This window comes from Balaenoptera physalus, assembly GCF_965194825.1.
Source record: "Balaenoptera physalus genome assembly, chromosome: 20".
Classification (NCBI taxonomy): Eukaryota; Metazoa; Chordata; class Mammalia; order Artiodactyla; family Balaenopteridae; genus Balaenoptera; species Balaenoptera physalus.
The window spans coordinates 36557902-36585804 of record NC_138901.1 but is presented as its reverse complement, the minus strand read 5'-3'; the positions used below and the strand labels follow the sequence as shown (position 1 = coordinate 36585804).

The following is a 27903-nucleotide window of genomic DNA, read 5'->3' as shown; positions in this document are numbered from 1 at the left end:
AATTCCAGCTACATTACTAATAGTGATATTTTAATGACACATTTATGAAGTAATTGCTAATTTGCATAATTCTATCCATATGACCACAGTGACTAGGGCAGGGATTGACACATTGTTTAGAGGGAATCATGGGATGGTTCAGGATCTACTGGAAAGAAATGTTGTCTTTTTTTGACTCAGCATGAACCTGAGAAGATGCAGGCTTACCATTTGCTATTAGCAGCAATCCTGCCACCAAACACGGCCCCAAATCAAAGAAACCTGAAAGAAGAACAGAGCTGATTCCTAAGGCCAGTTTGAGCACCCGTATCAACCCCTACTTGAGACCACTCTACACCTGGCCTTGCATGTAAGTGAGCCTAAAACTCCTTCAAGTCCATGAGTTAGGTTGGATGTGACTTGCAAACCAAAGAGACCTAACAGACTTATTCTCACAGAAGGAACAAGGCAGGAAGGAGACTGCAGACAGGACAAGTATAAGTCACTCTGTATTTATTTAGTATTCAATGCACTTCCCTTTCCAGAGAGAAATTACAGAGTCTGGAGTATCCCATTTTAATAAATCCCCTGCTTCCGGCTTTGCATCCCGAATTTGTATGCCCTTTAATCAATGTTTGGTACCGTCACATACAGTGGTTAAAATTTTTCCCTGAGATTATAAGGCTGTGCCTTTGTCCACAGAATATCTTTCCCTCCAAAATTCAAGAGAAAAGTAGGAAACGGAAAGTCTTCTGGTAGTGGGAAAGGTGGATAACTTAGGTAGAATTCCTGAGAAAAAGGTGTAGAGTCAACGACACCACTAATTAATATTTCCCTGGCAGTGAACTCTTATCCTTTCAACATCTCCAAACATTCTAGAAGGGAAACTGCATAAAAAGACACTTTATCTCAATGCTGTGTGCAAAGTAGGTTGGCTTCTGGTAACTGCCAGAGCAGTCTTGATGCCTCAGTGTCCAGTAAAATGCAGAGCTACTGAGGTATGGACGGCTTTCCCCAGGGGCATATGGGAAAAAGAGAAACCCAGACATGGGTGATGAGAAAAAATTGTTATCACACTATACACTTAGACCTGCAACGTTTTTCAAAATGGTTTAAAATCAAAACAGCTCATGATCCTCCACAAGTAGGAATGGGGAGAGGCTTAGTGGATTATCATCTCAAATCAAGGCAGCAAAGCATAAGGCAAATGGACATGAATCTTCCAGTCTTGGTGCATGGAGCGTCAGTTCTGAAGAAAATGCAACTTCAGCAGGAAATCACCTCCCTGGGTTGCAAGAAATCACATGTGGGAAGGAGCCAGCTTGCCGGGATCAGTCACTCTTAGATGGTGTTGTCAGTCCTCCACCCAAGATCTCCCTAGAATGGCACAATGGATTGACTGTGTTCCTTACTGAGGACTCCCCTTTTTAAAAATAAACAAGCAAAAGTTTCCCTAATCTGACCCACATTCAACAGCGGAAGAAGGCAGTGGGTCCTGGGGAAGGGAGAGTGGGAAAGGAAGCCGGGCATCAGGCAAACACACCTGGGGACAACATGCTGGAGAGCATGCAAGACTCTGAGGACAAAAAAGTGAAAGGCAGGCTGAGCACTGGCGGTTGTGGCACTTCCGGAGACATCATTCCACGGACACAAGGCTCCCAATTCCTTCCCTTAGGTTTTCTTGTGATAGTTCTGACAGGCTTTCGTCATGTCTTTCAAGAAGTTAGGAACTCCATTCTGCAAAGGAAAGGAGACTGTCACTTCTATGTCCTCACAGGGATTATTCCTAATTCTTCGGGATGTGGCAAAGGTAAAGGAAGATGGCTTTGGGAGTAATAAATATGACAATAGGGCCCACGAGCAGATTTCCACAGAGCGTTGCAACAGATGATGACAAAAGGTAAGATGCAGGGCACAGGTAAGGCTGAACCGCCGGTGCCACTGTTATAAGACCTTGTTGTATATTTTAACTTTTGCTAATAAAAAGCTAAGATATTTCTAAGACACCATTTTTTCAAAAGAAAAAGAAAACTCACAAATGCGATTGGGTTAGGCTGTGGGATTCTTCCAAAGAAGTGAGAGAAAGGACTTGCTTTACAGAATTAGAAAATGGTAAGGATTGGGGGCAAGAGGCAGGATATGTCATTCTTTAGTTAGTGTTGAACATTGTTCAAGATTTTCTCCAAACATTGTTCTATTTACTCCTTCTCTACAGGGTGGGAATATCCAACTCCATTTTTAAGAGGGAAGAAATTGATGGCTTCCCTAGATTATACGGTCAGAAACAAGGCCAGGGTTCAAAATATCATGTGTTTGACTCAAAACTTATGTGCTTTTTCACTCTCCCAGGGAATTGGTGAGCCTTCCAGCCAGTAAGTAGGGCCTTATAAACAGACTGAATGGTCGGCATGATTCCAGGTCCTAGGCAGTCTCTAGTGATCTGGGCACCACTGTGGTTCCCTCTCCTTACAGAAAAACAAAACAACCATAAAAAAACCTGAAGGCTTCCCCAGGCTTGGACATGGCTGGTGTCTCCTGGGCCAGGTTGGCCTGTCTAACTCCTCCATAAGCAGATACAGGGTCCACAGGCACCATTGTCCCTACAAGGAGCAGGCTATTGTGATCCTGGTGCGGGGTCTCAGAGCAAAGCAGGGAGGGCTGGCATTCCAGGTAAAGATTCTTCGTCTTTTGTCCCATCCTCTGTGCTGGGTGTTGGCAACCCCAGTCCTAACCATAGTCACTCAACAGAGCTGTCTCATAAAAGAGCATCATGAGGGCTGAGACAGCGCGTCTCTTCAGCCTGACAGCCCCATGGGCTAAGTCAACATTTGTCAAACACACTTCCCCTCCTGCCTCCTGGGATCTCACCTTGGCAGCCCAGTTAACGAGCCAAGACGGAATTTGGCCACCTGGGTTATCGAAGTAATACATGAAAACTAGAGAGGGAAAGAAAGGACAATTCAAGAGGAAGAAACATGTTAGAAAGATACAATAACAAACCCTGCAAACATTCCACCTTCATATCCAGGCCCAGAAAGTAAGGAGGAATTCAAGTGGACTTGCCCCTCTGCCTTGCCTTACGGGAAACTTACATATAAACATTTTGGAAAACAGTCAAGGCACATTCTGCTGATATTTATTAAACGCCTGGCAAGTGCTAGACTTGGATATAGTCTCGCATATTATTATTTCTCTCATTAATCATCTCAATCCTAAGGAGTTGATAAAATTGAACCCCAGTTTATAAATAATAAAATGGAGACTCAGAAGAGTGGGGTGACATGCCCAAGGTGGCAGATCTAACACACGTCACAACTACAGTTCAGATTTTGCCACAGCCTCAAGGCCACACTGATTCCAGTCCAGCAGGTGGCCGCATGGACCCCTCCCAGCCTCTCTCCAGAGGCTGGAACTCAAGGCAGGCAGGTCCTGAGTCCCTGGGTTTTTGCTGAGCAGGAGCTGCCTCCTCAGAGATGGTCCCACCAGCCCTCCTGCCCACCCCTGGCCGGTGTGTGCATGGACAGGACCAGCCTGAAGTGAGTTTCTAAACATTTTGATTCCCTTGGATGTTCTGATTTCATCTGGACGATGCAAGAGTCAGTAAAGAATGAATTGATCAGATTTAAACATCCACGCTGCATTGTAGCCAAGCTTCTGTGGTGAATTGAGTCTCCCTTGTTTCTTTTGCACCCATGCCTAAGTCTCTGACCTCAGGGTATAAGCATCCTGCATTTTACGTGCCTTGCAGCCAGTGTGGCCTTACATCGGTGGCCCTGGCTGGCGCGCCAACACGTGCCCTCCTTTTACCTTTGCTCCCCCTCTTGCCATCGCTCTGGATCGCCAGGCTCTGCTTGTACTGCTTCACCCGAATCACGCCCGATTTCTCTGGAAACTGTGGCACGGGGGTGCTCTGGGCCAGGATCACGTGGATCTTCTGTCCTTCATGGTCCAGCTCTCGCCGCTGCCGCACATAGACGTACCACACCACCAGTCAAGGTAAGACATCAAGGCCAGCACCTCAGATGAGCAGAAGGAAAGCCCTCAAGCCAGAAGCAAAGGGAGATGATTCTGTTCCTCCACTTGGTGTTTGCTCCCTTGCACTGTTACTTCATTTCCTGCCTTATCTGCCTACCTGCCCTGCAAAACCATAGCTCCTCCCAACTGGTGTTCTTATTTGAGAGCGTGTATTATCCACCTGTGAATGGTTCCCTGCTGCTTTTAGTTATGTGGGGAACCCACTTCTCGTTTCTCCAAGAAGGCAATGAGATATCTCAGAGGACTGGTAACTTATCAGCTGTGTGATCCTGGTTTGGTTACTCAACTTTTCTGAAATTGGTTTCCCTCTGAAAGAAAAGAGGGTACCACTGCCCTGCAGGCAGACTTGGTGGGGGCTCTAGAGAGAGACTAGAGCAGAAGCAGCCCTCAGTAAACAATGGGGCCATTGTTCTTCGTCCTCTCCCTAAGCCCTAATCACTGACCTCTATGCACAGAGGATGGTCAGGAAGGGTTACTTACACCTGGAGATCATAGGAAGACACAAGAATACCTGAATATTTAGTAGGCAGATGCCCTTGCTGGTTCTGGTTCACCAAGAATCACGAAGTCATTTCAACTCAATAAACACTTACAGAATAACCACTATGCCTGTGGCACTATTATAGGGAAGATGATTTCATTTTAAGAAACAACAAGAGTCACCACTTATTGAGCCCTTACCACGTACATGCATCGTGTGCTTTACAATTAGCATCAATTTTGATCCTGAGAAAGTCCCTGTGAGTTCAGCATAAGTATCCCCATCTTACAAATGACCAAATTGAGGCTCAGAGAAGTAAAGAAACTTGCTGAAGATCCCATAGCCCAGCTGAAGTGATGGAACCTGAATTTGAACCAAGATTAGGCTCCAAAACCTGGTGAGATTTTCATAGCTACAGAGGGCTCAGCTCTTTAATGTGTTCATTAGACTTTCCAACAGTAGAATTTTAGGTTTCACAGGAGAAGGAATTAAAGCCTAAAATAATCCAAACAATCACTGTAAGTACAACACAGTTACACTTACTGCAACAGCCGTGACCACAGCCCCAGGCCAGCTCAGAGGCTCTACAGCACCCACGGTGGTCTGCCCCTCCCCCAGGCACCCTGCAGGATGGTCTATTGCCCCCACTCTCTACGCACTGATGAGTAAAGCTCTTAAATGTTTTAGGGAAGGAATGAAGTTGCTTTAGTTCTGGATTTCCTCTCTCCCAAGTCTTTTATTTTTTCCTCACAGCAAATATGGTCCCACACCTTGCTTAGCTCATGTGATAGACATCACCTGACACTCCACTGAGGAAAAATTAACTTGATATATTGACTGCCATTTCACAGAGTTCTTTGAAGGGTTGGAAGGTCCAGCGTGGCACACAGTCTATGAGTGGAGAGCCACTAGTTTACTGAGGCCCAGAGAAGTGAAGGGCATTTTCCAAGGTCACAGAGCAAACCAGGAAATAAGTGCACACTCAACCTGGGATCTTTCCCTCCAAAACTAATGTTCTTTTCCATTATACTGTTCTCTATTCTAAAAATAGAACAGCCCTTGTTGGAGAGACATATGTGTATATACAAAGACTAAGAAACTCATTATGGGATTGTGTGGCACTGGAAAGCCAATGAAACCAAACTTCAAGGAGCAGCCAGTGTCCACTCCTGAGAACAGCCCCCAGCAGTATCCACATGAGGTCAGAAAGTGGTGTTGCCCTGGTCCAGATCACCTTCTCTGGTCACAGCTGGACCTGGGCCCAGGCCTGCCTCTAGTGGTGAGAAACTGATGAGAACCTGAGCAGGGTTCTGAACTTCCCTTTGCCTCAGTTTCCTTCCCTGACTGATGGGGATGATGGCTCCTACCCTGCACAGTTGTTGGCAGGAGGAGAGAAAACAACGTAAAATCTAAGGGATTAAGTAACCACAATTTCTTGAAATACCTACCACCTGTATTTAGCAGTCTGTGGGAATTGTGCCAGAAATAATCTCTTATGGAGTCTATAATCTAGCTGGGCCAGGGTAGACACATACACACAAAACACACAGAAACAATACCCACAAACCACCCCGATGTCCCCTCTCTTTCTAAAGAACAATTATTTAGGAACATGCAGACTCACAGAATGTTAGAGCTAGAAAAGATCCCAGCGATCATCCAGTTCAGTGGTTTCCAAGTTTTTGTTTTTTTTTTTTAATTCCACAGACCCTTTGTTAAAAGGATTATTTATGGAAATTCAGTGTGTAAAACACTCAGCTGCTATGATTGAAGAGAACAGTGGAGTCGAAATCTCACCTATCCCCGCCTATATTCTACCCCATCTGCCCACCCAGCAAATGTCCATCAAACCCTCCCAGGCTGGCCCTAAGGGGCTTCATAGAGCCTTGGAGTGTCAGCTAAAACACCTCACATCCATTCAAATGCTTCATATCATAATCGAGGAAACTGAGGGGAAGAAACATACACACAGTGTCCAGATCCAATATTCCAGGAGGAAGGGAGGTGGAGGGAGCTGGAAATGTGGGGCCTGAGTCCCAGCCCCCAGTCTGCTGCTAACCACCTGAGTGTGGGCCTCTGTCACATTGCCTCTGGGTCCCTACCTCCTCTCCTATAGATTGAGAGAGTGTATTGAATACTCTTTATGAAAAGTTGTTTTCAGGTCCCCAATTCTCTGGCACAAGGATTTCCTAGAAAACTTTTCAGGAAAGTATGAGCTGCCCTCCCATGACCACAATTACAGATGCTCCACATTGTCAGGTCTGGAAAACTGAAAGCCACACAGGAAGCAACAGCTGTAGCAGATGTCTCTGCAAGAGTCAAAAACAACATTGTCCACATCTGCTGGACATACTACCATTGGGTGATGGCCATGGGGCACAGAAACACTTCAAAAGCTGAGTAATGGTGTGCTTTTGGAAAGGATACATCTCTGTTGGACATGGGAAAAGGGTACTTGACTTGCCAGTAGACCACTGCTTCTCCATTGCATTCTTTTTCATAGAGTTCTTAAAAAAAAAAAAAGAAGTTATTGCATCTAGAAGTCTCTTCGGCTTGTATTAACAAGAAGCTTTGCCTCCCATCAGGAAACTTGCACAAGCCTCTTAGATAGCCTTATCCACCAGAGGTCAGACAGCAGAAGCAAGAAGAACTACAAACCTGCAGCCTGTGGGACAAAAACCACATTCACAGAAAGATAGACAAGATGAAAAGGCAGAGGACTATGTACCAGATGAAGGAACAAGATAAAACCCCAGAAAAACAACTAAATGAAGTGGAGATAGGCAACCTTCCAGAAAAAAAATTCACAATAATGATGGTGAAGATGATCCAGGACCTCGGAAAAAGAATGGAGGCAAAGATCTAGAAGATGCAAGAAATGTTTAACAAAGACCTAGAAGAATTAAAGAACAAACACCTAGAAGAATTAAAGAACAAACAAACAGAGATGAACAATACAATAAATGAAATGAAAAATACTCTAGAAGGAATCAATAGCAGAATAACTGAGGCAGAAGAACGGATAAGTGACCCAGAAGACAGAATGGTGGAATTCACTGCCACAGAAGAGAATAAAGAAAAAAGAATGAAAAGAAATGAAGACAGCCTAAGAGACCTCTGGGACAACATTAAATGCAACAACATTCGCATTATAGGGGTCCCAGAAGGAGAAGAGAGAGAGAAAGGACCCAAGAAAATATATGAAGAGATTATAGTAAAAAATTCCCCTAACGTGGGAAAGGACATAGCCATGCAAGTCCAGGAAGCACAGAGAGTGCCAGGCAGGATAAGCCCAAGGAGAAACACGCCGAAACACACAGTAATCAGATAGACAAAAATTAAAGACAAAGAAAAATTATTGAAAGCAACAAGGGAAAAATGACAAATAACATACAAGGGAACATCCATAAGGTTAACACTGATTTCTCAGCAGAAACCCTACAAGCCAGAAGGGAGTGGCATGATATACTTAAAGTGATGAAAAGGAGGAACCTACAACCAAGATTACTCTACCCAGCAAGGATCTCATTCACATTCGACAGAGAAATCAAAAGCTTTACAGACAAGTGAAAGCTAAGAATATTCAGCACCACCAAACCAGCTCTACAACAAATGCTAAAGGAACTTCTCTAAGTGGGAAACACAAAAGAAGAAAAGGACCTACAAAAACAAGCCCATAACAATTAAGAAAATGGTCATAGGAACATACATACAGATAATTACCTTACATGTGAATGGATTAAATGCTCCAACCAGAAGACACAGCCTCGTTGAATGGATACAAAAACAAGATCCATATATATGCTGTCTACAAGAGACCCACTTCAGACCTTGGGACACATACAGACTGAAAGTGAGGGGATGGAAAAAGATATTCCATGCAAATGGAAATCAAAAGAAAGCTGGAGTAGCAATACTCATATGAGATAAAATAGACTTTAAAATAAAGAATCTTACAAGAGACAAGGAAGGGCACTATATAATGATCAAGGGATCAATCCAAAAGAAGATATAACAATTATAAATATATATGCACCCAACATAGGAGCACTTCAATACATAAGGCAACTGCTAACAGCTATAAAAGAGGATATCGACAGTAACACAGTAATAGTGGGGGACTTTAACACCTCACTTACAGCAATGGACACGTCATCCAAAATGAAAATAAATAAGGAAACAGAAGCTTTAAATGACACAATAGACCAGATAGATTTAATTGATATTTATAGGACATTCCATCCAAAAACAGCAGATTACACTTTCTTCTCAAGTGCACACGGAACATTCTCCAGGATAGATCACATCTTGGGTCACAAATCAAGCCTTGGTAAATTTAAGAAAATTGAAATCATATCAAGCATCTTTTCTGACCAAAACGCTATGAGATTAGAGATCAATTACAGGGAAAAAAACATAAACAACACAAACACATGGAGGCTAAACAATGTATTACTAAATAACCAAGAGATCACTGAAGAAATCAAAGAGGAAATCAAAAAATACCTAGAAACAAATTACAACAAAAAAAAAGATGATCCAAAACCTATGGGATGCAGCAAAAGCAGTTCTAAGAGGGAAGTTTTTAGCAATACAAGCCTACCTCAGGAAACAAGAAAAATCTCAAATAAACAATCTAACCTTACACCTAAAGGAATCAGAGAAAGAAGAACAAAAAAAACCCAAAGTTAGCCGAAGGAAAGAAATCATAAAGATCAGAGCAGAAATAAATGAAATTGAAAAAAAGAAAACAATACCAAAGATCAATAAAACTAAAAGCTGGTTCTTTGAGAAAAACAAAATTGATAAACCATTAGCGAGACTCATCAAGAAAAAGAGCGAGAGGACTCAAATCAATAAAATTAGAAATGAAAAAGGAGAAGTTAACAACACACACCGCAGAAATATAAAGCATCCTAAGAGACTACTACAAGCAGCTTTATGCCAATAAAATGGATAACCTGGAAGAAATGGACAAATTCTTAGAAAGGTACAACCTTCCAAGACTGAACCAGGAAGAAATAGAAAATATGAACAGACCAATCACAAGTAATGAAATTGAAACTGTGATTAAAAATCTTCCAACAAACAAAAGTCCAGGACCAGATGGCTTCACAGGAGAATTCTATCAAATATTTAGAGAAGAGGTAAAACCTATCCTTCTCAAACGCCTCCAAAATATATCAGGGGGAGGAACACTCCCAAACTCATTCTACGAGGCCACCATCACCCTGATACCAAAACCAAACAAAGATACTGCAAAAAAAGAAAATTACACACCAATATCACTGATGAACATAGATGCAAAAATCCTCAAGAAAATACTAGCAAACAAAATCCAAAAATATATTCAAAGGATCACACACCATGATCAAGTGGGATTTATCCCAGGGATGCAAGGATTCTTCAATATATGCAAATCAATCAATGTGATAAACCATTTTAACAAACTGAAGAATAAAAACCATATGAACATCTCAATAGATGCAGAAAAAGCTTTTGACAAAATTCAATGCCCATTTATGATAAAAACTCTCCAGAAAGTGGGCATAGAGGGAACCTACCTCAACATAATAAATGCTGTATATGACAAACCCATAGCAAACATCATTCTCAATGGTGAAAAACTGAAAGTATTTCCTCTAAGATCAGGAACAAGACAAGGATGTCCACTCTCAACACTATGATTCAACATAGTTTTGGAAGTCCTAGCCATGGCAATCAGAGAAGAAAAAGAAATAAAAGGAATCCAAATCGGAAAAGAGTAAGTAAAGCTGTCACTGTTTGCAGATGACATGATACTATATGTAGAGAATCCTAAAGATGCCACCAGAAAACTACTAGAGCTAATCAATGAATTTGGTAAAGTTTCAGGATACAAAATTAATGCACAGAAGTCTCTTGCATTTCTATACACTAACGATGAAAAATCTGAAAGAGAAATTAAGGAAACACTCCCATTTACCATTGCAACAAAAAGAATAAAATACCTAGGAATAAACCTACCTAGGGAGACAAAAGACCTGTATGCAGAAAACTACAAGACATTGATGAAAGAAATTAAAGATGATACCAACAGACGGAGAGATATACCATGTTCTTGGATTGGAAGAATCAACACTGTGAAAATGACTATGCTACCCAAAGCAATCTACAGATTCAGTGTAATCCCTATCAAATTACCAATGGCATTTTTTACAGAACTAGAACAAAAAATCTTAAAATTTGTATGGAGACACAAAAGACCCCGAATAGCCAAAGCAGTCTTGAGGGAAAAAAAACAGAGCTGGAGGAATCACACTCCCTGACTTCAGACTATACTACAAAGCTACAGTCATCAAGACAATATGGTAGTGGCACAAAAACAGAAATACAGATCAATGGAACAAGAGAGAAAGCCCAGAGGTAAACCCATGCACCTACAGTCAACTAATCTATGACAAAGGAGGCAAGGATATACAATGGAGAAAAGACAGTCTCTTCAATAAGTGGTGCTGGGAAAACTGGACAGCTACATGTAAAAGAATGAAATTAGAAGACTGCCTAACACCATACACAAAAATAAACTCAAAATGGATTAGAGACCTAAATGTAAGACCAGACGCTATAAAACTCTTAGAGGAAAACATAGGAAGAACACTCTTTGACATAAATCACAGCAAGATCTTTTTTGATCCACCTCCTAGAGTAATGGAAATAAAAACAAAAATAAACAAATGGGACCTAATGAAACTTAAAAGCTTTTGCAAAGCACAGGAAACTACAAACAAGACGAAAAGACAGCCCTCAGAATGGGAGAAAATATTTGCAAATGAATCAATGGACACAGGATTAATCTCCAAAATATATTAACAGCTCATGCAGCTAAATATTAGAAAAACAAACAACCCAATCAAAAAATGGGCAGAAGACCTAAATAGACATTTCTCCAAAGAAGACATACAGATGGCCAAGAAGCACATGAAAAGATGCTCCACATCACTAATTATTAGAGAAATGCTAATCAAAACTACAATAAGGTATCACCTCACACCAGTTAGAATGGGCATCATCAGAAAATCTACAAACAACAAATGCTGGAGAGGGTGTGGAGAAAAGGGAACCCTCTTGCACTGTTGGTGGGCATGTAAATTGATACAGCCACTATGGAGAACAGTATGGAGGTTCCTTTAAAAACTAAAAATAGAATTACCATATGACCCAGCAATCCCACTACTGGGCATATACCCAGAGAAAACCATAATTCAAAAAGACACATGCACCTCAATATTCACTGCAGCACTATTTACAATAGCCAGGTCATGGAAGCAACCTACATGCCCATCGACAGATGAATGGATAAAGAAGATGTGGTTCATATATACAATGGAATATTACTCAGCCATAAAAAGGAACAAAATTGGGTCATTTGTAGAGACGTGGATGGACCTAGAGACTGTCTTACAGAGTGAAGTAAGTCAGAAAGAGAAAAACAAATATCGTATATTAACGCATATATGTGGAACCTAGAAAAATGGTACAGATGAACCGGTTTGCAGGGCAGAAATAGAGACATAGATGGAGAGAAAAAATGTGTGGGCACCAAGGTGGGAAAGTGGCGGCGGGGTAGTGGTGGTGTGATGAATTGGGAGATTGGGATTGACATGTATACACTAATATGTATAAAATGGATAAGTAGTAAGAACCTGGTGTATAAAAAAATAAATAAAATTAAATTAAAAAATTAAAAAAAAAAAATCCCAAGAAGCTTTGATATGATGATCCTGTAGGGATGATAAACCACTCACTCATAAGGCACAGAATTCTAGAAAAAGTCAGATTTACTACCATGGAAAGCTTGTTGCCCAGGGGCAGAGTCTAGTAGATATAAAAACAGAGTAAAAATAAAAGAACCCAACAAAAATTGTTCATCATATAGCACAAACAACACTCTCAAAAAAATGCAGTGAAATAAAATTAGGCATTAAAAAATAAATTTTCAGGTTTAAAAATCAGGGAAACCACCAGATGTCACTAGAGTACCAAATGTTTTACTGTTGTGTCCTTACGCCCCCCTTTAGATTTCTTGACATATTACAGGTGTCCTGGGACTGAGCCACCCAGTCTAGTGTGTTCAATTGGGAAACGAAGGTTCCAGAGAGGGCAGTGTCCTTCCTAAACAGCTAGAAATTTGCTTAACTGTGCTAACCGTAACTTTCTTTCCTCTCTCCTATGTTGCTTTATACCACAGCCACAGGGACCAAATCTCCTTAATATCCACCATGCATATAGTGCATATAGCATCAGCTCTCGTAGGGAGATAGCAAAGGAATGCTATGAAGTGCGCAGCCTCTGCCCCCAAGCTGTGCAGGAAGCTTCTAACTAACTAGTTAAAGAAGGCGCTACACCAAGGCTGCTGAAGGAACCAAGAGAGTCCCTTGAGGAGATACTAACTGTGGCAATGTGTTAATTAATTTAGCTTTTGAAAAAGTGAAATCTATTAGAAGCAGACCATGGGGTAAAGAGCTTGCCAGCCCACTGGTACAGGAGGCTGAAGATGCCCTTGAAAGGAAGGGAAGGAGCAGACATCTGTTGCTTTGCCTGCTCAGCTTTGGCTCTCCCCTTCTTGGACCAGCATCTCATTCTCCTTTTTCTCCTTCACTATGTGGTTTAAGCAGAACTGACTCAGCATTAATTATAGGGGTGGGATATTGATCCAGACATGGCCAAGGTGATTAGCTTAAGGAAGGCATGTGTGGACAGAGTCTTGGCTTGCCACTCTAGCAAGTTTAGGCCAAAAAGTGTTTTTTTTAAAGGCTCTCATGCAGTCTACAGAAGATCTAGGAGGACCAGAGTTAGGTTAGAACCTCAGAATGGCTCCAGAGAAGCCAAAATACTGCTGTCTCTGGACTGTACTCCATAGTGTGGACTGCTGATGCCAAGTACCACACATCAGAGGCTCTTCCAATGTCTACAGCACACGACTGAACAATGTCTGCTAGAGAGATGGACAGAGAACTTGTGGCTTCTCCCTTGAATAGGTGGCATCACAATTTCCCCTAGATAGGAAGGCTATTTGATAGCACTAAGTGACCCAAAACCATGATAAACGTCCCCAGGAAGTAAGTATATGATCCATATTGAGGCTATGAGAGCCAACCCTGGGACTCTGGCTGCATCAGTAGGAAAGTTCCTGTTCCTCTCGGGTTATGTACATGGTTAGAATGTAAGCCTGCACCCTCTGGTGGCAACTTTGCCATGACGTAAGAATCTGACTGAGAATGAGGTCAACACAGAGGAAAACACAGTCAAGCTGGAGATATAAAGTATTGGATGTAGCTGACCTGGAAGCCAGACACCTATGCACTTTTCAATTCCATGAACAACAACAACAAAAAAATGTTTTCTCCTTTTCTTAACACTGGCATTTGTTAGCACTTGGTTACTTGCAACCAAGATTCCTGACCACAGCAAGGGTCTGTCAGGGTTTCTGTGTCCCTGGGCTAGCTGCTGCATATCTATCCTGCTGTGACTGGGATGGCAGAGCCCACTCCCCACTCTAAGTGGCAGGAAGAGCCCCTATCTAATGCTTCTCATAACTCTCCCTCAGTTCTAGTGAAAATCTAAGAAGTGTAGCCAGGTGGCCAGCCTAGGCCCTTAGGGCTCTGGACCCTCCTCCCACCCTAGTTCCAGATTCTGCTACCCCAGCAACTCAACAGCACCCAACTGCTCACAGTTTTTTAATATTTCATGTTGTTTCATGCCTTCCTCACTTTACTCATGCTATTCCCTAGACCTCAGGTGCCCTTTAGCCACTCACCCCCTCACCCTCTCACCTCTTCACATATAGGTATTCTTGTTATTTATAAAACTCTGATTCAACCTCTAAAACAAAGCTTGGGTTCCACCTCCTCCAAGAAGCCTTCCATGACCACCTAGGTTTATGAGATGACAACGAACTTATAATAAGAACAAAGCAGCGCTCAGAGCAAACTGGAGAGTGACTCTAATAGTATGCAAGGAGCAAATCCTAAGATTAGCAAAGTCACATTTTAACCTAGAACTTTAAGACATATATGCCAAAATATAAAATGAAACATAATATAGTAAAAATTAAACCTTTTGATTACTGCTGGCTAGAATAAATAACATTAGATTCTACTTTCTAATTGGTTTTGTTAAATTGTAGGTGTCACTCACCTTTAACATATTGGTCCCACTGTTTTCTATAGTCTAAGTCCACATAGACATCTGCAAGTAGATCCGGTGAGCAATCCTCCAGAACGCCAAAGACCTTATATTCATACAATCCTGTCTGCTATAAAAACAGAACAGATAGAAACAACCTATTGATTCCCAGATTGAGATTACATAGCATATGAAAAACAGCCGTTCATGCAGCACCATTACTGAGCACCTCCTCTTGGTCTTAGTGAATCAATAGTGAAAAAGCAGATGAGGAGCCTGATCTCATGGGTCTTATATTTGGCCTTAGGCATTGGAGGTGGTGACAGCTATATGCTATCCAGGTAATTTAAGTAGGATAAAAGAGGGTTATGTGATAAATGGTGTCTAGTTTTGGTGGGCTGGTGCTGCGTCCTATATCATCGGGTGTTCAGGAAATGTCTCTATGAGGGATTTATCAGAACGGTTTCTTCTAAATATTCTAAGGATCCAGCCATGGGAAGATGAGGAAAGCCCACTTCTGGTTGGGAGGGGGCCCGATGGTTTGCCTTACTCACAGAACACAAAGTCAGGGGGTCCAGAGAACTGTGATGGGGGAGAGTGGTAGGGGCTGAGGTCAGAGAGGTAGTAGAGGCCATGCCCAAAGGGCTTTGTAAACCAGGGTAAAGGGGTAAAAAAATTTTTATAATTGCTATGGAAAACCAACAAATAATTTTAAATATGGGAATGACTTTAAATAGGGGATGACTTTTAAAAGATGATTCTTGCTGCTTGGTAGAAAATAGATCATAAGGGAGCAAGGAGATGGGTTAGAACAGCGGTCCCCAACTTTTTTGGCACTAGGGACCGGTTTCGTGGAAGACAATTTTTCCACGGACCAGGGTGGAGGATGGTTTCGGGATGATTCAAGTGCATTACATTTATTGTGTACTTTATTTCTATTATTATTACACTGCAATATTTAATGAAATAATTATATAACTCACCCTAATGCAGAATCAGTGGGAGCCATGAGCTTGTTTTCACTTGCCATTCACTGATAGGGGTTTGAAATGAGTCTGCAAGCCATTGATTTATTATGGTCTCTGTGTAGTCAGACCTCTCTGCTAATGATAATCTGTATTTGCAGCCATTCCCCAGCACTAGCATCACGGCCTCAGCTCCACCTCAGATCATCAGGCATTAGATTCTCATGAGAAGCACGCAACCTAGATCCCTCACGTGAGCAATGCACAGTAGGGTTTGCGCTCCTATGAGATTCTAATGTCACTGCTGATCTGACAGAAGGCGGAGCTCAGGCGGTAATGCGAGCTATGGGGAGTGGCTGTAAATACAGATGAAGCTTCACTTGCTCACCTGCCGCTCACCTCCTGCTGTGCGGTGCGGTTCCTAACAGGCCACGGACCAGTACCAGTCTGTGGCCCGGGGGTTAGGGACCCCTGAGTTAGAAGACCAGTGCAATGGTCCAGAAAAGAGAGGATGGTGATTAGACAGGAAGGTAACAACAGTGATGGGGAGAAGTCAGTGATTTAGGGACACATTTTGGAAGTAATGTCAACAGGAATTGCTGACAGACTGGCCGTGGGGACAGAGAAAACAAGGAGTTGAGGATAATTCTTATAACATTTGCTTAAACAACTAGGTAGATGGGAGATCCATTTTCTAAGACAGAGAAAACTTGCAGAGGAGGTGATTTGTGGACTGCAGGGTAACCAAGAGTTCTACCTTGGGCAAGTTGAGTTTGAGATGCTTATTAAACATCCATGTAGGGGTATCATATAGGTAGCTAGCATTCAGGGTTCAGACTACTGTTTTAGATATCCATGGGGCATAATGAAACCCAACACATTGTTTTACCAATTCCAAGACAGAATTTTTCTATAAGTGACTTTTTTTTTTAAGTCTTTATTGAATTTGTTACAATATTGCTTCTGTTTTATGTTTTGGGGTTTTGGCCACGAGGCATGTGGGATCTTAGCTCCCCAACCAGGGATTGAACCCTCCCTCACCCACTGCATTGGAAGGCGAAGTCTTAACCACTGGACTGCCAGGGAAGTCCCTATAAAAGACTTGTGTATAAAAGAATGAAAAGGGGGCAACACACCAGCCTCAAATCATACTAGTCCCTTTTATTCAGTAAAAGACCATATCTAGATTCCTAAGTACAAGAGATTTTCCTTGTTTTCATGTTAAGCCATATTCTGTGAGGGTTCTGGGCTGGAGTTGGTGACACTACACGCTTCACTCTCTGTACAATGGCAGCTAACAATTCCTGAACCTCACCTTGTCTAAAGGCTCTATTGTTAAAATTAAATCAATGTATCTTAATTTCAGTGCAAAAGCAAACAAACAAACAAAAATGAAGCTTTTATATGTATTCATATCTCCATGTGCTAACGCAATCTGATTGGCTAATCAAACATGAATGAACCCATCTTCTTAAACACCATTCCAGGGACTTATCTGAGGTCAAGGGGTAAACATGGGGAATCTTTCTAGAGATCCTGAGGCTTCAAGTGTCTCCTGACTCAGGTGGCATAACCCAGGGATAAGCATATCCCATTTTAGGATGTATATGAAAGTACCTGGCAGGATATGGAAGGTAAAATTGAAACTGAATTCATAAGGATGTTTCAGTTCCAAAAGTATGTGGCTTTATACCAAGGGTTTCCAACCAGCAAATGACAAACTGGTGGGTCTGACCTCCTTTTATGCTGTACCATGGATGCCCCATAGGAAAGGCAGGACTCAAGAGAAACGTCTCCTTCCCCTCCTGTCCCCTCCCCTCAAGCTCACAGATGGAAAGATAGTGAGGGACTGTACACACCACACATCTACACCCACACACATTTTAATGTCTTGGGAGAGAGACAATTAGCTTCTGTTCAGTAGTACTGGGTCCCCATTTTCTACACATACTAAGCAAAAGGGATAATTATGTATAGAGATAATGATCTCCCCAACTTCACATGAGTTACCTTTGGTTATCTGGATGAATTAAGACAGTTTTCTAGAATTGGTTCCCATCCCTCTGAATATAGTTTCAGCCCTAGTAACCTCAGTCTTGTACATATCATAGAAAAGAAAAACAGAAAGCTCTCTAGGAAGAGAAAAATAGAAAGATGTGATTAAACTGAATACCAAAGAATGAACTATTGTGACAACTTCCTTTAAACACTTCCTTCTTGGCAGAACTGAGAAATGCCAGAACTCCAGAGGACAAAATGCTTTGTGACACCTTTTCTAGTCTATCAATAAAATGTTCTTTTCAGGCTCTGAGCAACCCCACCCAAATTCTTGGATCAAAGCCCTTTTTCACCCCTTATTTCTTTCAAAAGAGGGTCTCAGCAAACATACTCACATTTTCATTATATCTTTTACAAAATAAAGTGAATTTTTTTATAATTATAGAAATAATTCATATTCATTAAGGAAAATTAGAAAATGCCAAAAATAATAAAGAAAATTAAAATGACGTGAAATTCCATAATCCTCAAGTATCCATTGGTAATATTTGACATTTTTTTGAGTAAATAAATACTTCTATGTGTTATAAAATGGGAGTAAGATGGTATAAACAGCTTGTATTCCTATTTTTAACTATATTATTTTGAAACTATGGAGCAATAACAACTAATTTAATTATTCTTGTAAGTTATTTCTGTTTCCATATATTTTCACAATTATGAACATTGCTGGAAAAATGATTCTGTATGGACAAACTTGGTTCATAATTCTAACATTTTCACAAGGAAAGCAAATTCTTCCTTAGAGATAAATTTTAGGGTAAAGGGCATTAACATTTTAATGCTCTTTTTACTTTTTCTAAAGCTTTAAGAAAAAATTTTTACCTATTTATACTCTCACCAGCAGCAAAGGAGCATCTTACCAGGATTAGGTACCATTGTTTGTACAAACAATTTAATAGAAAAAGAACATAAACCTTAGTTTTATTTGGGCAATGTTTCTAGTATTGCCCACATAAAACTTCAGTATTTAGTCTCTTTCAAATTAGAGATATAATTCCTGTACAACATTTGTTGCAGATATGTTTCCAAACATACTAACATTTCAATAAATTACTCCAAACAAGTTTACTGAAGAGGTTCTTGGCTTTTCCCGAAGGTCCGCCAGAAAACCACTTCTAAAAATGGCTCAATTTTTTTTATCTAAAGTAAAACACACTGCATGATTTTCTAATGCTCCATTTGTAGGATATTTAATTTCCTATACTTGAGATGGTAAAGGAATTACTCAATGGTACAGAATCAGTCAATATCATGTGTAGAATATAATTCCCAGAAGAAACAGAAGATTCGTTATAGCATATACTCTCTTTCTTATTAAGAGAACCCCTATGGCTGTGTGCACAGCTAAAAACTTTCCTAGTCTCCTATACAAGTAGAGGTAATAGCCATAAGACACCTCCCTCTTGTTTTGAATATGTATATGATTCTGGAGCTGCAGCAGCTATTTTGTGATTAAAAGACAACAAACATGAGAAAGCAGAGTGAAAATATTCAAAGAGTTTTATTAACGTCGTTGATCAGCTAAACCAATGCCAGCAACTGCTGACCTCTGAACTACTTGTTAGGTGAGAAAAATAAACCCCTCTTTGTTTAAGTCATTGTTAATCCAGTTTTCTGTACTTGCAGCTAAAAGCAATCCTAATTATTACAAGTAGTTCTTACTGAGAATTGTACTTGAGTTCTGTCATCCCAGAAAACAGTAGAGGTTAAGAAAATCTCCCACCCTTTGGGTTCCAGAAAACAGCTTATCACAAAAGAACCACCTTTCCCCTCATGACTTAGATGAGACTCACATACACACCCCTTGTTTACCTATCACAAGGCCAGACATAGAGCCTCTAAATTCCCTTTCACTGCCCTGTAAATGATTAGCTAAACTGCTTATTCCACTGATCAACTGGAACAAAATACTTGTTAACCAAGCTAGTTAAGCACCCCTCCTTCCTCCAGACCCTAAACTTTGGCCCAGCCTCAGCCTGAGTCAGCATCCAGCACCTCCTGAGAATGGACTGGCCTCAGAGTAAGATATTCTCTGTTCTATTCTCCAGTCAGGCCACCTTCATCTCACTTGCCCACACATGGCTTCTAGCCTTGCTGACTTCTCTCTATAAAAGAAAGACCTTTCTGCCTCACTTCTGAGATACTCGTGGATCTTATGGTCAAAGTATTCTCTCTACTACAATAACCCCCAACCCTAAGTCCAGGTTTGCTTTTTCTTTAACATTATTTTAAGTAGAAAAGTAGACTGACAAAACATTACAAGCAAACATGACTATGTGTAAAACATTAAAATAGTACAGAAATACATAAGCATTACTAAAATGAATTGTCAAGGAAGAGAAGAGATAATGGACACTATGAATGGACATTAAATTGAAGCATATTTAATTTTGCACAGATATCTGAAACTTCACACACACTATCATAGAAAGTTCCACCTCCTTCCACTATGTAACTCAGAAAAAATTTATGGACCCACTATGTTCTTGGCCCTGAGAAAACAATCAGGCATAGTCTTATACTTGGTTTTTCAGCTTGGAATGTATTTCCTTTGGTGATCTGTCAGCAGTCACTGCAACAATCATGTATTACGCATTTGAAGTCTTCCAATCACCTGGACCTGCTGTAAGTTCTTTCAATAACACTAGCGTTTGTTTCTCTAAACACAGTGCAGTTTTCAGTTTTATATTCATTATGTCATATAATCTCAACATAGCCCTGTGGTATCAATAGGGGCATTGGTGTCATCTCCACCTTTACATGAGGAAATGAAGCTCAAAGGGGCTACATTAGTTGCCTGAGTCCTACAGTTAGCACTTGGGACAGCCAGAGAGAGGGTGACACCAGCCCCTTCTTCTGCCCACAAAGTCTTCTAATTTAGCTCTATTCTCTCTGCACATTTGCTCCAAGTCACTGTTCCAAATGACAAGCTAATAATTTCAGTAAAGACAACACAAGCTCTTAGAGCTGGAAGGGGCCTTAGACCCTTATGGAAAAGGTGACAGTGACTCGCCAAGAGTCAGCTGATGACTCTTGGTGGCAAAGCGTGGATGGGAAACTGTTCCTTGCAGCCCCCAAGCCAGTGTTCCTGCACCAGACCACCCAGGATGGACCTCCCACTGAGATACTCCCATGAGTCCTTCAGCCTGGTGTGTTTGTCCAATAGGCCTCCAACAGCCAGAAGAGGTATTTTTTAGATGCTGCTTCTGGGGGATTGAGACAAGGAAAAAGGAAAAGGCAGGAATGGAGAAAGGATAAATATTATCACTTTCAATGAGCTAGAGCTGTGGTATTTTTCCATATATTATTTCAGAGTCATCTCAAAACTCCCGTGCCAGGAAATACAGCGTGGCATTTATAGAATGGGCTTGGAGTCACAACCCGGGTATGGTCTAAGCTCTTCCACCTACTAGGCTTGCTTTCCTCAGCTGCAAAGTGGGTCTAATAAGAGTTTCTACCTAGGGGAATGATTATGAGGATTAAATTAGATAATCCATCTAAAGCTCTTACTGTGGTGTCCAGTACTAGTAATAAGTACTTAGTAAGTACTAATAAGGTAGGTGTAATAATGATCTCCTTTTTCCAGATTAAAGAACTGATAATTCAGAACTGTAATGTAATGCACATTTTACAGGAACTAACATCTATGCAGCACCTGCTCTAAGCTGGGCACTGTACTTGGAGATTAATACTTATAATAACCCTATGAAATAAGCATCTCATTACCTCCACTTTATCAGTGAAGAAGCGGAAGGGGTGTGGAGGCATGCTTTAGCAATTTGCTACTGTCATCACTAATTTTTGAGATGTTCTGTTATTCTGGCTTACTAGTCTAAAAATCAAGCTGTTACATTTCTTACCAATTGTAATTCAAATGCATTTTTTTTAATTTCAATTTTTTTAATTGCATTCATAGAGTTAAAATAGGTTGAGAAACATTGCTGCCAATAGTTCCCTTATTTGTCCTAAGCAGAATAAATTCTGTAGCGCTAATGTGTTTACATATGAGAAATACCAAAGTGTCATAATGTTTGTATTTAACATTTGCAATTCCCACACAGGAGTAATCCCACAGAGGAGTAATCCCCACTGTTCCTAAACCCTGACACTTCACCTGCAGAAAGGCATCACTCATCCTCTTCAATTATGGTGTTTATCCGCATTTACATCACTAACTACAAGACAGCCTTGGTGAATCACATCTCTCTAATCCTATAAATGCACCCTCGAGTGTGCACTGAATTTTCTTTGCCTCTCATAGAAGAGCTCATTTCCATTCCTCAGGGCCCAGGACACCTCTCCAATCTACCACTGTGGAAGCTGCCCAACTCCAGCCCTCTGTGGCAAGTAACAGGCTCAGAAGGTGTGAAAAGCAAGCATTTTTCACCAACAAGAATCACTCCTAATGGCAGATGTCAAAGCTGTAGCTGCCACTGGGCAGTGTGTATGAAGAAGCCTGTATGAAGAAAGACGGCTGACTAAATCGGATTCAATATTTGAGGTCTCTCCAAGAACACATGGCAGGTTTAATGCTGAAGGACTGCAGAGAGCTAGGTAAGATAACAGTGATAGCTAATGCTTGTGGAGTGCTTACTGAATACCGGGCCCTGGGCTGAGTGCTTTACAGGGGCCATCTCACTTAATCTACACAATGGTGATATGGGGTATGGACCATCGGTAAACTCATTTTACAGACAACAAAACTGAGGTTTAAAGAAGTTCTGAGAAATTCCTGGAAAAGTTAAGTCTGTAGAGACAGGAAGTAGCTTGGTGGTTGTCTGGGATTGGGAATGGGAACAGGGGATGACTGCAAATGGGCAGGAGGTTTCTTTGCGGGTAACACACATGTTCTAAAATTAGACTTGGGGAAGGCTGCATGACTCCATAAATTTACTAAAAATCAGTGAACTGTACACTTAAAATGAGTAAATTTTGTGGTACTTAAATGATACCTCAAAAAAGCTATCAAAATAAAAATAGAAGGTTATGAAACCCACCCAAGGTCACACAACTAATGAACTTGAAGTTCATTAGTTGCAACAGAACCTGGACTTGAAGCCAGCGATGTGACCGCAGAGTTCAAAGGCTATGATCCTGCCTCAAATAGTCACTGACCTCTCCAAACATGTCATTAGATAAATTAATAAGCTCTCAGGGTGCATATAGCATTAGGGTGACCATATAATTTATCATTCCAACCAGAACACTTTTGAGTGAGAGAGGTGTTGTAAAATGTTTCACCAGGACAAGTGTAAACCAGGCCTGTGGTGGGTATATCGGGATATAGATCACCCTTGCTATATCTCACAACCAAACACCATTCAATTTACAAGGTGCTTCAAAATGTATCCTCTCAATGGATCCTTGTACAAATTTGGCAGGACAGGAATTATCTCCAGCTTGTAGATTGGGAAGCAGAGACTCAGCTAGGGTCTTAGGTTCATAAATCCTAAAGTGACAGGGCATTTAGGCATCAAAACTATACGTTAGACCAGGGTTGCTAAATCTGTCATGCTGGCTATCTTTCACAGTCCACAAGTTAAAAACGGTTTTTACATTTTTAAGTGGTTATATAAGTCAATACATAATTACCTCCATTTTGCCTCTTAGCCTGTAAAGCCTAAAATATTTTCTATTTGGCTCTTTACATAAAAAAATTCACAATCCCTGCTTTAGACCATTGCCACCACCACTTCTAAAACATACATCCCAGGAAAACTCTGAATTACTAGAGTTGTATTGCAATTCCACATGCAAGAGAGAAATCTTTGTCTCATAAGCCCCAAATATATTTTATTTTGAATCACATGGTGGTTTACCATCTAAGCTCAGACCACCCTTCAAAGTAAATCTGCCAATCTTGAGCACACCATACAGGAGAAACGCCAAAAAATCTTAAATAAATCATATTCAAACTCAGAAAACCAAAGAGAAAAAGAAAATCTTGAAAGATGCTGTAGCAGGAGGGATGGGGGAGCACTTTACCTACAGAGGAATACAGATGAGAATTACAACAGACATCTCCTGAGAATCCACCCTGCAAAAAGAGGGTGGAGTGAAATATATAATATTTTGAAAGAAATAAGTTACTGACTAGAATTCTATATCCAATGAAACTGTCCTTCAAGAGTGAAGAAGAAATAAAAACTTTTTCAGACAAATAAAAACTGAGGGAGTTCATCAGTAGCAGACCTCCTCTGGAAGGAATGTTAAAAGACGCTTTTCAGGCAGAAGAAAAATGGTATAGGTCAGGCGCTCAGATCTACATAGCAAAAAAAGTGCCTGTTTTATTGTCTTAAAGCTTCTGGAAGGCATGAACTTTGTCTTATTCATCAGGCGTCACCAGGGCTTAGCAAAATGCAGGCACACAATAGGTCCTGAAAGACTGCTTGAATGGGTCATGAACCAATATTTTGGAGGTTTCTTCTCACCAGGACACATTCAAACAGCCCAAAGGCAGCTGTGGAGCACAAAGTTCAACTTATACCTGCAGACGGAAGTGGGGGATCCTACTCATCCCTCCCCCTTCATTCCCCCAAATCTAAATCTTGGGACCAGCATCTTCATACTGCCTCACACCACACCCTCATCCTGAGAGACAAGTGAGGAGAGGGAGAACTGAGGCTCTGACATTTCCATCCAGTTGTACGCTCAGGAAAGATGAAATAGGAGAGAGACAGAGACAGAGAAAGATACAGACAGAGAGGCAGAGACAGAGAGAGGGAGAGACAGAGAGAGACTTAGCCTCGATCAGCGGCAGGAAGTAGAAGGAGGCAACACATGGTGTTCAGCTTTAAGACATGGTGGCCCTACCCATGAGTAAATATGGCTCTGTAAGTGTCCTGGGTGCAACAATTGTTCCATCAATCACACTGGTACCTACTCCTCCCTTAAGAGAGAGGCAGAAGGGTGGGAGAAGGGAGCAGAAGAGTCCTATCATCCGGAAGTAAAGAAGCCCATGATGCAAATTGGATTATGATCCCACCTGGGGAATGGGAGTGGAAGCTTCTCATCCATCGAGGTAAATCTGTTCTCATGGCAGTTAAATCTCCGCTTCCCTCCAAAAGGCCAAACTTTCTCTCAGTCCAGCCTGGCTAACCACAGAGTTTTCCCAGTAAACCCAGGCTCTCAGTATTTTAGAAGGTCAACAGTATAGGAAAGAACAGTCCCTAGGAAAGTACTGTCTGCTCCTCACCAAACTCATTGATTAGAAGACCTATGAGAGGACAAAGGCAGTCCCTTCTCACAGTGCCAGACACTTGGTTTAAAAACATAAGAAGTCAAGCGCTCAGCCAGATCTTTTCAGTCCAACACTTTCTTGGTCTAAATCAATGATGTGAGCCTCTGCACACCAGTTTCACACCATCTATTGGCAGTTCACAGTGTCTACTGGCATGGTAACCAGCCTAAAGCTCCAGCGAGATCTGACTGCAGATTCCTGGGAAAGTTTTTGTAAGTAACCCATGGCCTTTCTCTCCAGGGGAACTTCTCAACACTGTTCAGGGGACCACATTCACTCCCAAGTGACCACTAATTTAAAAATCAGGGAGAGTGAGTCTTAAAGTGGGCATTGCTTTTGTCTTAAGATACTCTTTTTTCTCACCCTTACCTTTCAGTTCCCACTGCTTCTCATCTCTAGGGCCCTCTCCTGCCTCTCAATGTCAGAACCCCCTTGAGCACCATGCAAGATGCTCCCCATATATCAGTGGTTCTCAAAGTATGGTCTGTGGACCAGGAGCTTCAGCATCACTTGGCAACTGGTTAAAAAGAAAGAAAGAGAGAGGAAAGAAAGAAAGAAAGAGAAAGGAAAGAAAGAAGAAAGAAAGAGAGAAAGAAAGGAAGGAAGGAAGCAAGGAAGGAAGGAAGGAAGACAGGAAAGAAAGAAAGAAAGAAAAAGAAAGAAAGAAAAGAAAGAAAGAAAGAAAGAAAGAAAGAAAGAAAGAAAGAAAGAAAGAAAGAAAGAAAGAAAGAAAGAAAGGAAGAAAGAAAAGGAAGAAAGAGGAAGGGCTTATACCCAACACAACAGGGCATCTTGACATTTAATACAGATGGAGATCAAGGTGGCCCTCCATCCTAGCTATTGAGGCTTAAGGGCACATCTCTGGGAATCGTACAGCCTCCAACTTACGGAAGTTCTCTGGAAAGACTTGTAGCTTACGTCAATGTACCATGACTGCCCTCACACCCAGAATGGGTGGAAATAAGACTTACAGTTGGTAAGGATAGGAACTATTCTGAATATCACTCACATCCTCCCCACAGGAGGGAGATGGGACCTGCTATATAACAATACACAGTGGAGACAATACATAATACAATGCCAGTCACTCTGTCTCAGCTCAAGCAGTGGATGTTGTGCAATAAAAGGCACAACGTCAAAAGAGCACAAGCCCTTGGGGGGAGGTGAGGGGAGTAGCCAGGGTTGACTGGAGGACAGGAGGGGTATGGACAAGTCATGGGAGGTAAAGCTGGAAATGTGAGTTGGGACCAGCCTAGTACCACATGCATAGCCCACCTGGCAGCACTTGCCCTCTTTCAGAGTCAGTGTAGGAGCATATTTACAGCACAGGTCTGGAGCTAGATAGCTGAGTTCCAATCCCAGTTTGAGTCTTGAGCAATCAACTTAACCTTTCCACATATCCATTACCAAACTGGTAAAAAGATGATAGTCACAGTACCTTACATATACATACATAGTAACTTACAACATGGAGTTGATGTGAGGATGAAGTCAATGCCTGCAAAGTACTTAAACAGTGCCTGGAGCCTAAGAAAGCATGTAATGTGTTAGCTATTACTGTAGGTATTATTATTATTAATTCTGCAATCAACAGGGCCACTGGAAGGGGACTGATAAGATCACAACCTCTCCTTCAGGTGCTTGATTGGACTGTAGTGTGTAGGATGGAAGGGATCAGAGAGGTGGAAGGCCAAGAAGCTAGTTTGGAGGTCACTGCAATTCTAGGTAAGAGGTGCCACTCAGAGTAGCAAAGGTAAAGGAAAGAAAGGGAAGGGAAATGGACCAGACATCAGATATATCTGAGCAGTGAACTGACAACACTTAGCAAATGCCTGGGCGTGGCTGGTGCGGAAAATGAAATGGTCAGAAGATAAAAGGATGTTGTCTGAAAACATGTCCATGTTTGCACCAAGGTTAACTGCTGAAATGACATTAAGAAATTAATTCTGCCTGCCCTAGACTGAACTTCCTGCTCATCCTGTTGTACCCAGTGACCTAGTACTCACAGACATTCAGAGCTCCTCCCTTCTCGAACACTCTATAATCCTCTGATCCTCTGCCAGGAAACCTCAACTTCACTTACCTTGTCTAAAGGTAACTTTTATGCTATTTGCCATGCAGCTACTAGCACACAGAGCAACTGATGACTGGCCATCATTCCACCTGGCTCCAAAGGCCTCCAGGCAGGCCCCCAACTCCATTCCTCCTACCCTTTTAATCTTTCTCCCGGGAAGCTTCAGACAAGTTATTAAGTCCAATGTACAAGGAAGCGGGGAGCATCCAAACGAAGCAAGTCAGTAAAATGACTAGAGTTGACAGTAGGTCCCTTCTCAGCAACACTCCTCTCCCCACGCATAGCACCCTGCACATCCACTCTCTGAAAAGTCCACTCTTTTTTCTACCTGTATTCAATCCTAAAATACTTCCCACCACACAGACACCACTGGCATCCACCCGGGAGCGGGGCTCCACGTCCCTTGCAGGCAAGTGCATGGAGCTACGAATCAGCAGACCCACCTTTTAACTCTTTCAGTAAGTTGTAACAAACGACTTGCCCTGTCGGGCCTCAGACCTGAGACTAAATTCTGATGACCTCCCCACTCCCCGCGACCAGCAGGGGGCAAAGTCAGCGGGAGGCACCCCCAGAGCTAGCTCCTCTGGGCTCCAGAAGACCCGCGAGGTCCGCACTTCCGGCTGCAGCCCCGCACTCCCCGCGGTCAGGGGAACCCCGTATGCTGTCGCCCCGTGGTCCTCCAGCGGGCCGACGGCTACCTGGTCCAGCAGCCGGTAGATGCTGATACCGAAGGTCTCCACCAGCAGCTCCCAGTCGGCCCCGGAAAGTGCGGGCTGCTGAAGCTCAGCGCAGGCTTCCCGGAACTGCTCCTCAGAGAAGCCGCCGACCCCAAGGTCCATCCTTCCGCAGCAGCTGCTTCTCAGCCTGCTGGGAAGGCCAAGGACAGGCTAGGTTCGTGTTC

At 41.9% G+C, this 27903-nt stretch overlaps 1 protein-coding gene across 3 annotated transcripts; it reads right to left on the bottom strand.

The window, feature by feature from the left end:
• Positions 1-475: 475 nt before the first annotated feature.
• On the bottom strand, positions 476-27903 carry PCTP (phosphatidylcholine transfer protein). 3 transcript variants are annotated; one of them, XM_082440170.1, is made up of 6 exons: positions 27701-27900; positions 14675-14792; positions 6923-7002; positions 3787-3940; positions 2848-2915; positions 476-1716 (listed from the first exon to the last, which is right to left on the bottom strand). In XM_082440170.1, exons 1-6 carry the CDS (start codon positions 27839-27841, stop codon positions 1651-1653), a joined length of 627 nt encoding a protein of 208 aa, XP_082296296.1. In that variant the 5' UTR covers positions 27842-27900; the 3' UTR covers positions 476-1650. The 3 variants fall into 3 exon arrangements, with proteins under 3 accessions (XP_082296296.1, XP_082296295.1, XP_082296297.1); XM_082440169.1 differs by having other exon boundaries at positions 3787-3958; positions 27701-27899; XM_082440171.1 differs by lacking the exon at positions 2848-2915 and having other exon boundaries at positions 3787-3958; positions 27701-27903.